Source organism: Neodiprion pinetum, chromosome 1 (assembly GCF_021155775.2).
Source record: "Neodiprion pinetum isolate iyNeoPine1 chromosome 1, iyNeoPine1.2, whole genome shotgun sequence".
NCBI lineage: Eukaryota > Metazoa > Arthropoda > Insecta > Hymenoptera > Diprionidae > Neodiprion > Neodiprion pinetum.
This window is the reverse complement of record NC_060232.1, coordinates 22,199,975-22,215,124: the sequence shown is the minus strand read 5'-3', so window position 1 is coordinate 22,215,124 and position 15,150 is coordinate 22,199,975. Positions and strand designations below refer to the sequence as shown.

The following is a 15,150-nucleotide window of genomic DNA, read 5'->3' as shown; positions in this document are numbered from 1 at the left end:
ATTCAACAATATTGATGGTAGTAAATTCTAGAATGAAAAATAAAATTTTTGCACAGTCTTTTGTAAAAAATTAATTGCATCCCTGAACACGTGTTTACAATGGGTATGTGTAGTTACATACATAGATGCACGTCTACCGTATCAAAGCATGTCAAAGTACGAAAGTGGTTGAAACGCTCATACGGGAGGAACGCGTGGACAATTTCAGGAGTTTGGGCCAAGCTTTGAACCGCGTATGAAATGTGTAAATGAGAGCAAGAGAGAGAGAGAGAGAGAGAGAGAAAGTGAAGACGAAGCTGAGGATTCAAAGTGTGAAAAAAGCTACACGTGCAAGTATTACGAATCAGTATCATCACAAAATGGCAATTTCTAGTTTGAACAGTCAGAAGTAAAGAGAGTTATAAAAATTGTTTTAAAAAAATTCATGATCGTCAGGTCCTGTATTTCACACGTTGTTATGCTGACACTGCTAATGAAACTATAATCTAGTGTAGCTTACTGTCAGCTACCAGACCCGTTATCGTCCGACTTAAATACGTACTCATGCTTTACCCTCGGAAAGTATAACTCTGCTTCGTATGACGTATGTAATTACGTCCTGCGAACAAAGTACAGTACTACTTCATGCAGTATATACTCATACGTAGAGAAATTACTCGTTTTCCCTCGCTTTGTGTAACATATTCAAAAAAATAGTCAAAATTTGACTTGTGCGCTGAGCTTTACTTCGAACATGACGGGTCTTGACAAATAGGCAATGACAACAACTGAACTAGGATGGATTCTTTACTGTCAAATACTTATTATTCAATCGACTCACGTCCATATTTTACCTTGTGGTTCGCGGCTCAACTCTACAATGACTTTCCTTTTTTTCATTCGTTTTTTCCAATCTTGTTGCAAGCTTTGATTCCCGGGGATGCTATAAATGTGTCCTGTAACGGAATCGGCAAATTGATGTGAAGTACGGGAGATATTGTTTTAACAAACCAAGGAGTCAACCATCCTACCGTTAAACGAATCCTTCACTAGAGTTAGACGTTCGTTTTAGTTTCATCTCAGGATTTCCTAAACAATCGTTATTTACCATTATCTGGTATGCATACTATCGTGTGAATAGGTGCTTCATTTTCGAAAGTGTTGAAACTTTTCTCCTAGATCGGAGCAACGAGAAGCTAAATACACGTTAACAAAATTAGGACTCTTTGTATCTTTGGTTAAAAATAGCAGACGAAACACGACTCTCTAGGAACCTCGAAAACAAACACGTTATAATTTGTATCGAAATGAAACCCTTCCATCACTCGATCTGAATAATTTTGCGCGCTCCTAATTTCTTACGTGGTATTGAAATGAAAAAGTCATGTAACGTGAGAACCCGCTTAACTTGAGCCAAAAATCCTGTACATCGAAAGGATTTTTAGTTCGGCCGCAACTGAAACTAGAATCTTATGCCACTCAGGTGAAAAATCATGCCCCAGTCCGACAACGAAACAGTATAATATATACGTATGCTTCAATGAATTTGTACTTTTGGCAATTTGCCGTTCGGGCAAAAGGATCGCGGTGGTCAGGAACAGCGATGGTTGGTGCGACGGGACGAAGGGGAAGGAAGTCCGGCTCGTTCAAAAGCCACGGTGAATCGCTTGCTCGCTAATTGCCCCAATTAATTACCACCGGGTACCTCTATATGTTACCACTTCTCTCTGACCATGCATAAGAATCTGAAACTTATGTTATACCCGTGCTGATCCGATCCACCGTTTAAAACCGGGCAAAAAACAAACATGAAAAAGTCCAGCTAAGTACCTATACGATTAGCAAATTTTTTCCCAGCCGCTAGCCGGTCTCTGCGCCGTTTATTCGCTCCGAATTTCATAAAACTTTGGATTTTAGTCGTTGTATTCAATTGTTGTAGAATGATTTTATTGCTTTATGCGAAAGGTTTATGTTACGCGTGAAAAAATGTTCACGTGATTAACTATAATTGGTAAAGACACGAGAATAGTTTGAGTTATATAGACTTGCCTGTTATATAAGGTACGTTACTTGCGGTGCTGAAACTACCGAAATTGCTCACAACGCAGCGCTGAGCACCCGAGAACCAAAGTTTGCAGATCAACTCTTTTTGAAACAACTCACGATTCGATAAGCCGGAAAATTTCGGGTCTAGGAAATACGAATCCAGCAATGAGCAAAAGAACTTGGCAGAATTTCACTGTTTACTCATGATGATATATTTTCACTTCGTTTGACTGGATTAGATTGAATATTTTATTTTATTTCACACTTGAATTGCTCGATATAACTTGAAGTGACTTTTCACAAATGTAAGCAGTTTTCAATCAACGCACGATATATTAGGTTTACTTATTGTTAATTTGCCAAGTCCGCTGAGCGATGCCTCGATCAAACACCCAGTAAATGAACAAAAATCACGTTCGATATCCGAAGGCAATAGGCAAATTGCTTTCCTCGTACCAGAATTTTCTTCCTCGTTATACAAAAAACACAATAATACATGAGTATTGACACGATATTCTGAAATGAATTTGTAATTATAATTCCAGGCTCTTAAACTCAATTTCACATATACACACATATTATATATGTACATACATGCAAGCATGTATCATGAATTATACGTGTACCATCCAATATTTAATTCAACCTCATAAGTTGAACACGAGCTGTTGATGATTGCTATTTTTGCAACAACCCAGCGAACTATGCGATCGAGTTAAAGATGTAAGAAACGTACAGCCAGCTCGAAAATGTGTCGAAATAAAAACTCGACTCGACTAAGGTTTACAAAGTATTACTGACCATTGTCAACTTCAACATGATTGAAAAATTGCCTCTGGTTTTATATAAACAAAGTTTTGAACACTGAATTCCAGCTGTAAATATCCTGTTATTAACAATGTCAGGGACATCGCGTTATTCCACTATTTCTCTATCGGAAAATCCATACAGTTGATAAAATTTTGTTGAACAATAGCTCATTTTATTCATACAAATGAATATAATCCTAGTAAACTGAAACAGACTTTTCTCTGAGCTCGTCACAATTGGTTATGAAAATTCGATGTGAACAATCGTTTTAGTTCCAAGATTACAAACTTGTAAGTTGGCATTAAAAATGTTATATCTAACCAATATTCAACTCAAAAAATCTATGGATTATTGAATCACGAATAAAATGACTTACGGTTAATCAAAATTGCAGGATAAGCGATATGAATTTTTCGATGAAAGATAGACGAATAATATTACTTCTCCTGAAGTATTTAACTCCAATGAGAACCTATATTTAAAATTCAACGTTCTATAGTTTGTTTTTCTTTTGCAACACCTGCTTGAAAAATTCAATTTTCAAATCCCGTAAGATGTGCAGACCCTTTTTTCGAACGGTTCAATAATGAAAAGTTGGCGCATGAACATATTCAAAATGTTCTACTTTCCACGCTGGGCATTTTTTTCGCACGTATGCAGTTGCGAATAATTCGATTTAACCCATTTTCAGCGACTGCGCTGTTGAGCGTGAGTTACCCTAACCTCAATTTTACGCGCTGCCAGTAATACCTGCGTGGTTCTCAAATAAAATTCTGCGTGCAGATGTTGCAAAATTATTGTGCAAAACACGTGCGAATTAGCGATGTCCGACTCGTATGATGACTAGCAAACCATAACTCGCTTAGTTGGCACCCACTTTCCGTACTTGTCACACAATATGCTGGGTATTTGTTGAAAAAACTATTTTAGTTGTACGAAATAGTCCGTCATTCGCTATAGTTTAATGCGCATGCGCTAAAATCCGATAGCAGTTGTTTGTCAGGGTGACCAACCGTCATAAATTTAGACGACAGTTCGCCGCGATGTGTGTGAACTGAGAAATTTTGACAGCTGTCGGTACTGGGCATAACTGCGCGGGACAAATGTGAAAATTTTTTAGGTTACGTTCATGACGGTTGGTCACCCTGGCAAACAACTGCTCTCGGATTGTAGCGCATGCGCGTTAAGCTACAGCAGATGGCGGACAATTCTGTCTTCAGGTGATCACTCTGTATGTAACAATTAGGTTAGGTTACGCTAAACTATCTGATCCTCCGGTTTAGTGCGTTTTTGTTTCAAACAATTCTTCGACCTGACTGTACGTGCCATATAGGAACAGTAATATTCATTAATACCTTCCTCTTCTGACCACCTTGTTTTCAGTCTGAAACAAACTGCGAGTCCGATTCTGTACGAATTATGTAACAATGACTCGCATTCTCTCACGTCGGCTTCATCGCCAGCCGTTGTCACATAATTCGTATAGAATCGAGCTCGCATTTTGTTTCAGATCGAAAACCAGGTAGCCGGAAGGAGAAGACACTAATGAACATTACTGTACATACATCCTCAATTGAAATATCAGCGAGTGTTATATCCGACCTCTGCATCTGACGTACATACACATATTACACACATTATACCGACGTTTTTGCTGGTGTAGTACGGCGATACAACACCCGATTAAAGTCGATTCTGACCCTCCTCGTTTAAGCATGTTAGCAATACGGTTGGCTCTGGCACTCATAAACCAATCGCAGCGGCGTATAGATCAGATACGGTGTGTGCTATTCGTTAGGCACAAGATAGACGCTGGTGCTGCCAACCTTATTTCTGACCCGCTAAATAAAAAAGTTTCCGGGGACATAATCGACTTCACTCGGGTGTACATTCGTCATTTTCAATAACAGGTTTGCGCAGAGGTGGCGTGTAGGTATATCTAAGCCTTAAAGTATTAGAAAATTTGTAGTGTCAGACCATACACGCTAAACTCAGTAATGTATAAAGACACATGTCATGTGTATATGCTACGAGTTGCATACATGTTCACTTTAGGTACGTTATACGTAATAGACTGTTTGAAATACAAACTAGGTTAATTTTTTTTACCCGTACAAAGCTTACGCGATAGTTTTTGCCGAAACAAACACCCTTTCGGATGCCTGAATTTTTAGTTACCGAATATTTTTCATTTCAATTACATGCGAAAGTTATTTCTTTCATATTTAGTGACAACAATCATCCTTTAGAACAAATTTATTCAAATTTTATTCCAAACTCAATCCCGAAAAAGTTACTTTATCACAAAAGCCTAAAATTATGGTTAACAATATTTAAATACATTGCTGAATGAAAATTTGTAATGTAATGTGAAGTTATAAAAAGGTTTGTAGTAATTTGTATTTTGGTAAATTTTTTTCACTGACTACGAAAAGAATAATCTTTCACCCGTATGTGAAATGGAAAATAGTCATGTTATGTGAGTCACGTGATACTTATGTGCTATACTTAAGCTGAAAATTTAAAATCTCGGAATGATGTTTCGTTTTCCCCAAAGGCTAACGCGTAAGGCTGAAGTACGTAAGAAAAGAATCGTTTTTCGTAAATAATCTACCACGTTCCTACGTACATACAGCGATTTTATGTACGTATGCATACGATTAGCGTACGTTACAGGTACAAATAATATAATATTATATTACAATATACGCAGTGTTGCATTTAAATGTTACATAAGATAATCACAGTCGTCTCGTTTCACGTGAAATTTACAATCTATAAAAGTCTTCCATTTCTTCCTTGACGTGTTTCACATTTTCATTTCACTTCTCTTCATTTCACAACCTACGTTTCAACGATACTACATCAACGTAAACGAACACAAACACACGCGCATACAAGCGTACACACACAGGGTGTCCCATTTTAATCAAATCATGAAACGTCACGAAAAATAAACGTACTGGGAAGAAGCTTCGGTCAAAAGTCTCCTTGTTCGCAAAACGGACAAGACTTGGCGTTGTTGGATTTATCGTAGGTGGCGTGCCATGCTTCCAAATTTTTGCGATTCTACCATTTGTTTTCAAATGAGCACTAATTTTTTCCTGCAATTCCGGGAAAAATGATGGTCACTTTCGTAGGGACCATAAGACTTGTTTCGTTCTAAACTTACTTTCGGAAAATCATCACATCTCGAGACACTCGACTGATTTGATCAAAATGAGACACGTACCGTGCATCATAGGTAATAGGTGTATTAAATAATTTTCATGATTACAATAAATAAATGAATAAATAAATATTGAACCTCGTCTCCTTGATCTAATTGTATAAGCGATATTGAGCAGCTATATCCATATATATAGGTAATGAATACTTCTACATGTGTATAATAAAAACCCACTTTTCATATTACACGGGCTGAACGGAAAACCGGAGTGAGCCCCGCCGTTGAAACGTTTCGCCCGACTCGAAAGATTTGAAGAGAAAAAAGAGAAAACAAAAACAAAATACCGGAAAAAAAATCCCTCTGCCTGCACTGCACCGTGTGGGTAAAATATTTCTACGTTAAGGAAAATAAAAAGCGATGTTTCAATTTGTATACCTTTCTGTATATATATGCATTATACATATATATATATATATAATTATGTATATATATGTATATACATGCATTCGTAGGATCCGTTTACTCGCGAGTCGCAATCTTCGGTCCGATGGCATTTTGAACTTATATAGACGATCAATCGTAAAAGGCCTGGGACCGAAGTGGCGAGTCGAACGTCGACGAATAAGACATTGAAAACAAGCGTAGCGTTTAGGGCTGTAGGAACTGTAGTAGCGATAATAATTTTATATAATAAATTAAGACGAATGTGAAGAATGGCAAGGCAAGGAGAATTTAAAAAAAAAAAACAAAAAAAAACAACCAAGTTTCAAACTATAGTTTAAAGAAAGAATGAATAACTAACTAAAATGAAAATAACTCACATTTAAATTGAACTTAAAATTACTATATATGTATAGTGTATACATATTACACATAGCAAACGAAAAATAACATTAACGTTATAATAACCACAATGATGGTGACGATGACGATGAGTATGATGATGACGGTGATTATGATGATAATGTTGATGATGATGATGATGATGATGATGATGATGATGTTGATGACGATAATTACGACGACGGTGGTAGTGGTAGCGGTGGTGATGGTAACAATAATAATGATAATAATAATAATAATAATAATAATAATATGAATAATAATATGAATAGATACCAATAACCAAAATAATTATTGCAAAATACCGCTTCTGATGCAAAAGCGTTGATGACATTGCATGCGTGCGAACGAGAATGTGAGAGCAAATTGCCAATTATTTACGCGTGTAGATGGGTCGAGTGATGTGTGCGAATTGACAAGAGACGCCGAGAGAAAGATGCGCAGGGAGGGGAGTGGAGAGAGAGAAAATATCATGAAATTATTTGAAAAAGTATGATTACTAAAGAAGAATAAAGAAATAACACTACGATGTATACATACATTAAACTATTAGAAAATTACAACTCTGTTTTTAGAAAGAATAAAATGAAAAAAAAAAAAAAAAAAAAATGAAAAATAAGAAATATTAATAAAAAATTGAACGGTCTCCTAATTATTGACTCGGACCTTATCCTTATCATTTTTCAGGACATCATTAAATCGTTTCCATAACTAGTTCGATATAGTTCATGAAACGCATTCAGAAGCCAGAGGCTATCTCCTCTCGATTCAGGAATTCCCAAGCGGAAGTAAGTGTAAAACTCGGATAATTATTAGCTCTCGCATTGATCGTTGGATATTACCCGGTTACTAAATTTAATATTGATAATATTCCCGCTTCTATGGCGCCTCAATAACTAGCCTCAGTCGATTGCTTTCTGATTAAAGGACTTAAATTGAAGTCTTTCCAATTACATTTAAAGTTAATTTGTGTTCTCGATGATCACGGAACCGCCATCGAATTTCTCCTTCTTTATGTACACCTATGCACAAGGCACGCTACTCATAAAAATTTGACTTTGCAGGATAAATAATGTTCAATAAATAACACGCAGCCTAGCACTCATTCGAGAACGGAACCGTTGAGATTTCTACCGCAATACGTGATCAACGTTTCAAGCTATTCCATAAAGCAGTGAATTTTTATGAACAGAAAATATTAAGTGCAACTGATATTCTGAGATTACTTTGAAGACCTCAAAGAATTCAGAAAGGTTGTTCCAAAGGTACGAGACTCTGACATCCGCGGTTGTGATACTGTGAGTTCTGGATCTGATTTATAAGAAGCACGATATTTTAACAATAACTTGTTATCATTAAAACCAATCGAAACTATAACTAGGGGGGAAACAGTTACTGGAAACTGCCTGGTCAAAGCGTAAGTATATTTTTAACCAGTTTCTATTTTTTATTTTACAGAAATGGTGGCAGCTCGTATAACGCAATATCATCATATGGCACACTGAGAAAAAAAATAATTATCGAACCAAACAACTAATATTTTTGACTTCCAGTTTATTGGGTGCGAAGAATTTCTCACTCAGAACAATCACTTTTTACTTGAAACAAAAATATTGATGCATTGATTTTAATGCTATGTACTTTTAAGTTCAATGTATTTCAAACAAGTACATATGTATTTCATAGGATTGAACTGGAAATTTCGGAACAACTTCGCTTGAATCAACAAACCTCGTTTAATTCGTGTAAGAATAGTAGATTGGAAACAATAATCCTACACTTGCTGAAATATAAACCTTATTGCCAGATAGTATATTTGGCTCAATGTGATGTTTATCCGACATTATCAATGATAACTATGATCAAAGCAATGTGCAATGTGTTGAAACAAGAATTTGTTCCACGGGACAGGTTTTGATATACATTTTAGAAAATAATTTTTTCCGTGAGATTATATAGCTACTTCAAACAAAAAAAATTCCATCCAAGTAAATGAGGATATGTTTGAGTGGAACCAAGAAAGAGTTCTTGAGTTGCTACATGTACCCTACTTAATAAAATGAAATATAACTTTTCTCAGTTTGAAACAACCATGTGTAGTTAAAAATTACAAACATACACTTGTAATTGATTTCAAGAACTGTTGATACCATTGCATATGCGCTTGCAATAAATGAATCATTATTTCAGTGAAACAAATATTTTGTTGATTCGATAGTCTTCCGATGTTTGATTTGCATCTTTCACGTTTTTCAACCGAAATGATAATTCATTCGAGGTAGTATCAATTTTGGCCACTAGACGGCAAGCTTTTATGCTTAAGAAGTAGCTTTGAAGGTGCTTATATACGCGAAACCTTCGTACCACGCTAGTTTCGATTCATACCAATCTGTTAATCATATGTGATGCGGTATGTTTAGTTATGGTTTTGATCCAGCCACGATTTCCAAAAACTCATGTGGAGCGCCGCTACTGTACTTGTTTGGTGATAGTCAATCAAAGTGCCATATTGCCTTGAAAAAAAATAAATAAAATCTGTACACTACCAAATTTACACGCTATATTGATATATCCTAGATCAGTACCTTACGTGTTCAGAGAACTGGCATATAATACCCAAATACTAAAGAAGAATCGATTGAATTATTTAAATTCATGGTTAATCCAAATACTGGGTTTGTCGTTGGGATTTGAGTTTTTTTTTTTGTTTTTTTTTTTTGTATAAAATACCATATCTTCTTTGATCGGAAAAACATTCCCAATGGGCTTTGTAAGCATTATTTGAGTGGAGGGGCAATTTGTTTTACACGAAGGATGCAGTGGTTGCATAAGAATATCAAACCAGAAGAGCAGCTTGGTGAGTTATGTCTCTTAATCTCTATTTAATTCATTAAAGTTATTTCTTATTAGTCCTAAATACGGATTTTTTAAATTGAAAACTACATAAATTGTCGCTTTGAATGAATGTGCTGTCAGGACTATACAAACTCATGGGTTATTTGGATCAATTAAAATTTATTGAATCCAATAACGTGCCCCCATGATATAATAAAAAATAAAAATAAAAAATGATATTCACTTATAAGGATGAGAATTTGTGCCCCAGATTGATTTCAATTATCGTTTGGAGAATGTTGAAGGAATACTTTTGGGTCTTGTGGCAATGTGGCATAGGCTGATTCAAAAAAAACGGCTAATTTTTTTTTTTCAAAATCCTCACATAAAAACTTCCGAGAAGGTGTGAAAAGACGCCTGTAAAAAGCAGAGCCCTTAATATTATTATTAAGAGGTCGCGCATCGGGAATTTCGATTTCCCGTTTAAATAACACAGGAATAAATTTTTTTAAATTTTGCAATTTCGTATTTTTGCAACGGCTTATTGAATTAGCGGACCAAAGCATATTTTTGTAGGAAATTTGACGCTCTACAAAAAAAGTCCTTACAAAGTTTTCGATAGTCACACTCCTTCAAAAGTTATTCGAGGTCAAAGTTGAACTTACAAAAAAATTCAATGTTTTTTTTTTTTTCGATGATACTATGAATCTTTTCTCATTATTTTGTTATAAAGAGGTTAGATTTCGGAACAATTACATTTTTAAATAGTCAAGTGCATCAGTTATGGATTCTCCATGATAACATGTTTATTATTTAACATCGCATTTTTGTAAGGTAACTTTATATTGACTCGATGGGAAAATTAATGATTGAAAAAGCCCAATTAGAGTAAGATATATTTATTAAATATATCTTTACAACAAAATAATGAGAAAAGATTCATAGTATCATCGAAAAAAAAAAAAACATTGAATTTTTTTGTAAGTTCAACTTTGACCTCGAATAACTTTTGAAGGAGTGTGACTATCGAAAACTTTGTAAGGACTTTTTTTGTAGAGCGTCAAATTTCCTACAAAAATATGCTTTGGTCTGCTAATCCAATGAGCCGTTGCACAAATACGAAATTGAAAAATTTAAAAAAATTTATTCCTGTGTTATTTAAACGGGAAATCGAAATTCCCGACACGCGACCTCTTAAGGACGTTCCCACCAAAAACACTTTTCTTCTAATATTTTCCAAATTTTGAATACACATACTTATGAGTGCCCTTTATGTGTAGGAATTTTTTAAAACCCTTCTTGCGGTGCTAAATTTTGAAATATTGCAAGTTGAAATTTACATATTTAACATGTGATCCCTATCCTAACCCCCATTGTGGCGCACCTTTTTTTTAAGTTACTACAGTAATTTTCTTGGAATTTCTATGAAAAACTGAAAATCACTAATTGAACATATAATAAACATGTTTCTCAAAAAATAACACAAAGAAGCGGTATTCATTTAATTATAAAAAATGTTAAAAGTGAGCTACTTTTCACTTTTTTTTCATTACTTGATCAGTGAGAAACAGCGACTTGGCAACGTTGCGTTGGGCGGAAAGTTCAAAATACCGTATAGGCGTAGTAGTTGTAAATAAATGTGAACCGCTCACAGATAGGTTAACTGTAGGCTGTTGTAAAGAAAAATGCAATTTTTTAAGTATATTAAGTATTTATTATAAATTATTTTTCAACATTAATACTCGTTATGTTAACATCATCAACAATTATAGATTCAAAAATATAATCAATCATATAATTTTCATAAAAACTATAATTTTATCAAGTAACACAAAATAAAACATTTTAGAAATATATTATTTTTTAGACGTAGGTATTTTTTTAATTTTCTTTTTTAGTGATTTTAAATTCTTAATCTTTGGCGAATTTTCATTTTTTAGGAAGTCTAAAACTGCCGTTAAAATTTTTTTATTTTTAGTTATTCGCACTTTGTTATTATCTAATTTTTCGCTAAACAATTGCACAATAGCATTTTCTCCACCTACTCTATAGATTTCCCTCAAATTATCACAAGAAATGTCATTTGAAGCCAATTTTTTACACATATTAACTGAAATAATATTTCTTAATTCGACTAACATTTTTAAGTTTACTTTAGTTTTATCTGAGTTGGATAACTCTTCCAAATAAATATTACTGTTTTTACATGCCTTTAATACACCACTTCGCAGGTTTAATGTATTAATTAAGTCTTGAAGTACCACAACGTCATACGCAGCGTCATGAAAAGATTCCTGATCATTATCAGGGTGTAAGAAGTCGTTACTTAAACTCTCTAATTTAAATTGACCCGGTCCTTTCCTATCAACCAAAGACTTTCTGAACAATGATAAAGTGTCAGCAAAACCAACAATTAAATCTAAAAGTTCGACTTTAACATTCATAATAGCTCGTAAGAGTCGTGGTACGTCAAAGCGAGCATTATGTGCAACTAATAAACATTTCTGTTGTCCATCGGATAAGCTAATTAAAAATTGTTGAAAAGATTCTAAAGCATCAGAAATTTTGAGTGTTACGACTTGTTTGTCTCCGTAGAATAAGTCTCCATATTTATGATGAAGTTTAGTAACTGTAGTGGCTGACGATGAAATTTCGGTCTTCGTGTGTACATAGATATTAAAAATTTTACAATCACAGATCGCTGCAATTTGTATAATATGAGCATCTGAGGCGAATCCAGTTGTTTCTAAATCAAAGTAAACAATTTTTGTTTCATCATCTAATGCAATATTATTATTATCATCACAGTGTTTACGCACGTAATTGTTTATTTTATCCATTCCACAATTACTCTTATAAGTTATACCTTCATGTCTTTCGGTATTTTTACGTAAAAGTTCTCGTTTCTGTTTTAATTCTATACGTCTTAATTTTTTTGCTTTAGACTTACTCATTGCCAATCGTTTTTCTCGTTTCATTTCACTTCGTTTAACATAATTGACTGTGTGAGATCCAGCAGGAATATTCAGTCTTTGCTTAATATTTATAATACTTCGTTCACCGTCATTTTTAGCGCAGACGGCGTCAGCTACCCTAATATCACAAGAAAAGCTAGTACTTAAACACTTGTTTTTGTGTGCTTTGTTTGCTATAATATTGTTAAAACTTTCATTGCCCTGACTTGAAGCGGCAATAGAAAATTTATGAGAGTTTTGTGCGTATTTATCGAACAAATGTAATAATTCTTCATACAAGGTTTCATCAGATAGGTTTAGAGCATGATTTTTACTTGGGTTACACCACTTTCCACAGTTTTCATGTCTGCTAAAAATATGATCCGGTATTTGTCTCAAATTTCTAGCTAAGTTTTCGGAATTGCCCTTATTTTGTGCAACAGCGTATGAAAAACACTTTTTTAAATGAGGAATAACATTTGTTTTATTTAACTCTCTAAACTTATCGCGTAATTTATATAACTCTTTTCCAAAATTTTTGGTTAAATGATTTTTGTCGGCTAATTTATGATACTTTTGACCAGGGTTATCTGCTCTTACTGCTGCAATCATTGAGCTGTCTTCATCTCCTACAATAACACGTACTTGTAGTCCTGCTTCCTTTAAGATGTTGCTGTGATTAACAAGTTGAACTCCTGCATCAGCTTCCATTGCCTTAGCACTTCCGCAGAAGTTCAATCTACAATCATGATCATCTTTTTTATGCCCCATATCACATTTCTTACATTTTCTATTTCTAGTTGCGTAGTCTAGAATTTTTCCTGACAAGAAACCGATGATAGTGCTATAACCGTTCAAACTATCATAGCTACGCCCGTTACCGCGTTTAGACCAGCCCATATCAAATGACACAATGATATTTATTATTTCACCTAGTGTATTATCAAATAAATTTTGATTATCATTTGAGGAAAGCGTAAGGACATCTAACTGCGGGAAAATATCTTGGGCAATCTCCACTGGTCTGAAATAATAAATAAAAATAGTTGAAATAAAAAAATTAAACCAGATTTACAATTATTTTTTTTTTATTTTATGTAGACAATTCAATGCCGTGAAATTAATAGCAATACATTTTTTGTAAAAAATACAAGTATATAATGTAGATTAGTGCTTGTCAACTTATTGAATATTTAATTCAATTCTTGATCGAAATATTGTAAATAATTACAACAAGATAAAGTCTCTCCTTTATTTTGTGTAAAAATAAATGTTGTTGTATATTATACATTTACTGATAGCATAATAATTATAAATCACCAGTTTATGTATAATATTCAAATCCTAAGATATAAATTGAAACAAAATAATAACTACTTCTGCTTAATATTATATTACAAATAATTCATTCGTAGAAAATATAATTTTACAATTTTTCAATAAATTATATTACAATTTTATAAAAATCAGTGTTGAGAAAATGATTTATAATTATTATGATGATCAGCATCAGTCCATTGAACAGTTCAAATGAATTAGAATGGATGCTTACAATGTGTCACACAGCTTTTTGACATTTTTTATCACCAATTCTTTTTCCTCAGAAGCAGCTCGCTTGCAACTTTCTTTAGCTTCTAATTCTATTGCTTGACCAACTACAACTTCGTACTTTTTATAAATTTTGTCTATTACTCGAGGTAAATTGGCACAAGCAAGAATTTTATTTAAGCCAGTATTTCCAACACCGGCATGAATAGCCCCTGAAACATTCAAATAGTAAATATCATAAATTTCTTATAAAATAATTGTAAAGCTATTAATTATGTCAATTCAAGTTTTTTACTTTTACACATAAATAGAATATTGCGAATTCACTTACCTAAAACCACGGACATATTGACATCAGAAACACCATTGGTGGACTCTGCGGTATTAACATTATTATATCTGCCACAAGTATCACATTTTATCTTAAACTTTACGTGAAGTCCTTCTCTGTTATAGCCGTACATTTTTTCCATGTCTAAAAGACTGCTGCAGCTGGTGCATTTGAGGTTTTTAGCTAATTTTTCCAATGCAACTATACAATTCCCATCTGGAATTTTACATTGAGTAGTTTCATGCAGTGTTTCGAGAATTTTTGTTTTTTTAGCTTCTGACATAGCTGTTAGAGCTTTAGCTACTCTATCGCCTACTTTTTTTTTCACAAACCTCCCATTCTTCAAACGTGAAGTCATTATAAATAAATTATTTTTTAACTCCAAGATAAAAGTAACCTCAAAACATTAAAACTCTGTAGCACACGTCTCAGATATAATAATAATATACAGAAAGAGAATACAATGTTGCCAGATCTGAGAAACGACGCAATGGGTATATTTTTGGACTTCTGCGCACGTTCGCGCCACTGAAAATGTACACTGCACCTCAACTTTTTGTTATTGCATCATAGTATAGTTTACATAGGGGGACTGTTTTAGAAGTTGAGGACCACTGCTAGGTGGGAACGTCCTT

At 34.0% G+C, this 15,150-nt stretch overlaps 1 protein-coding gene across 1 annotated transcript; it reads right to left on the bottom strand.

Moving 5' to 3' along the window:
- Window positions 1-14,021: 14,021 nt before the first annotated feature.
- Window positions 14,022-14,850, bottom strand: LOC124215883 (uncharacterized). Its single transcript, XM_046619773.2, has 2 exons — window positions 14,516-14,850; window positions 14,022-14,396 (listed from the first exon to the last, which is right to left on the bottom strand). The coding sequence occupies exons 1-2, from the start codon at window positions 14,796-14,798 to the stop codon at window positions 14,185-14,187; spliced, it is 495 nt and encodes a 164-aa protein (XP_046475729.1). The 5' UTR covers window positions 14,799-14,850; the 3' UTR covers window positions 14,022-14,184.
- Window positions 14,851-15,150: the final 300 nt, after the last annotated feature.

Excerpts from the sequence above, each read along its gene's own strand:
- LOC124215883 (XM_046619773.2), bottom strand. The coding sequence starts at position 14,798 with ATGTCAGAAGCTAAAAAAACAAAAATTCTCGAAACACTGCATGAAACT. Across the intron at positions 14,397-14,515 it reads CAATATGTCCGTGGTTTTAG|GGGCTATTCATGCCGGTGTT; the intron begins GTAAGTGAATTC and ends TGAATGTTTCAG.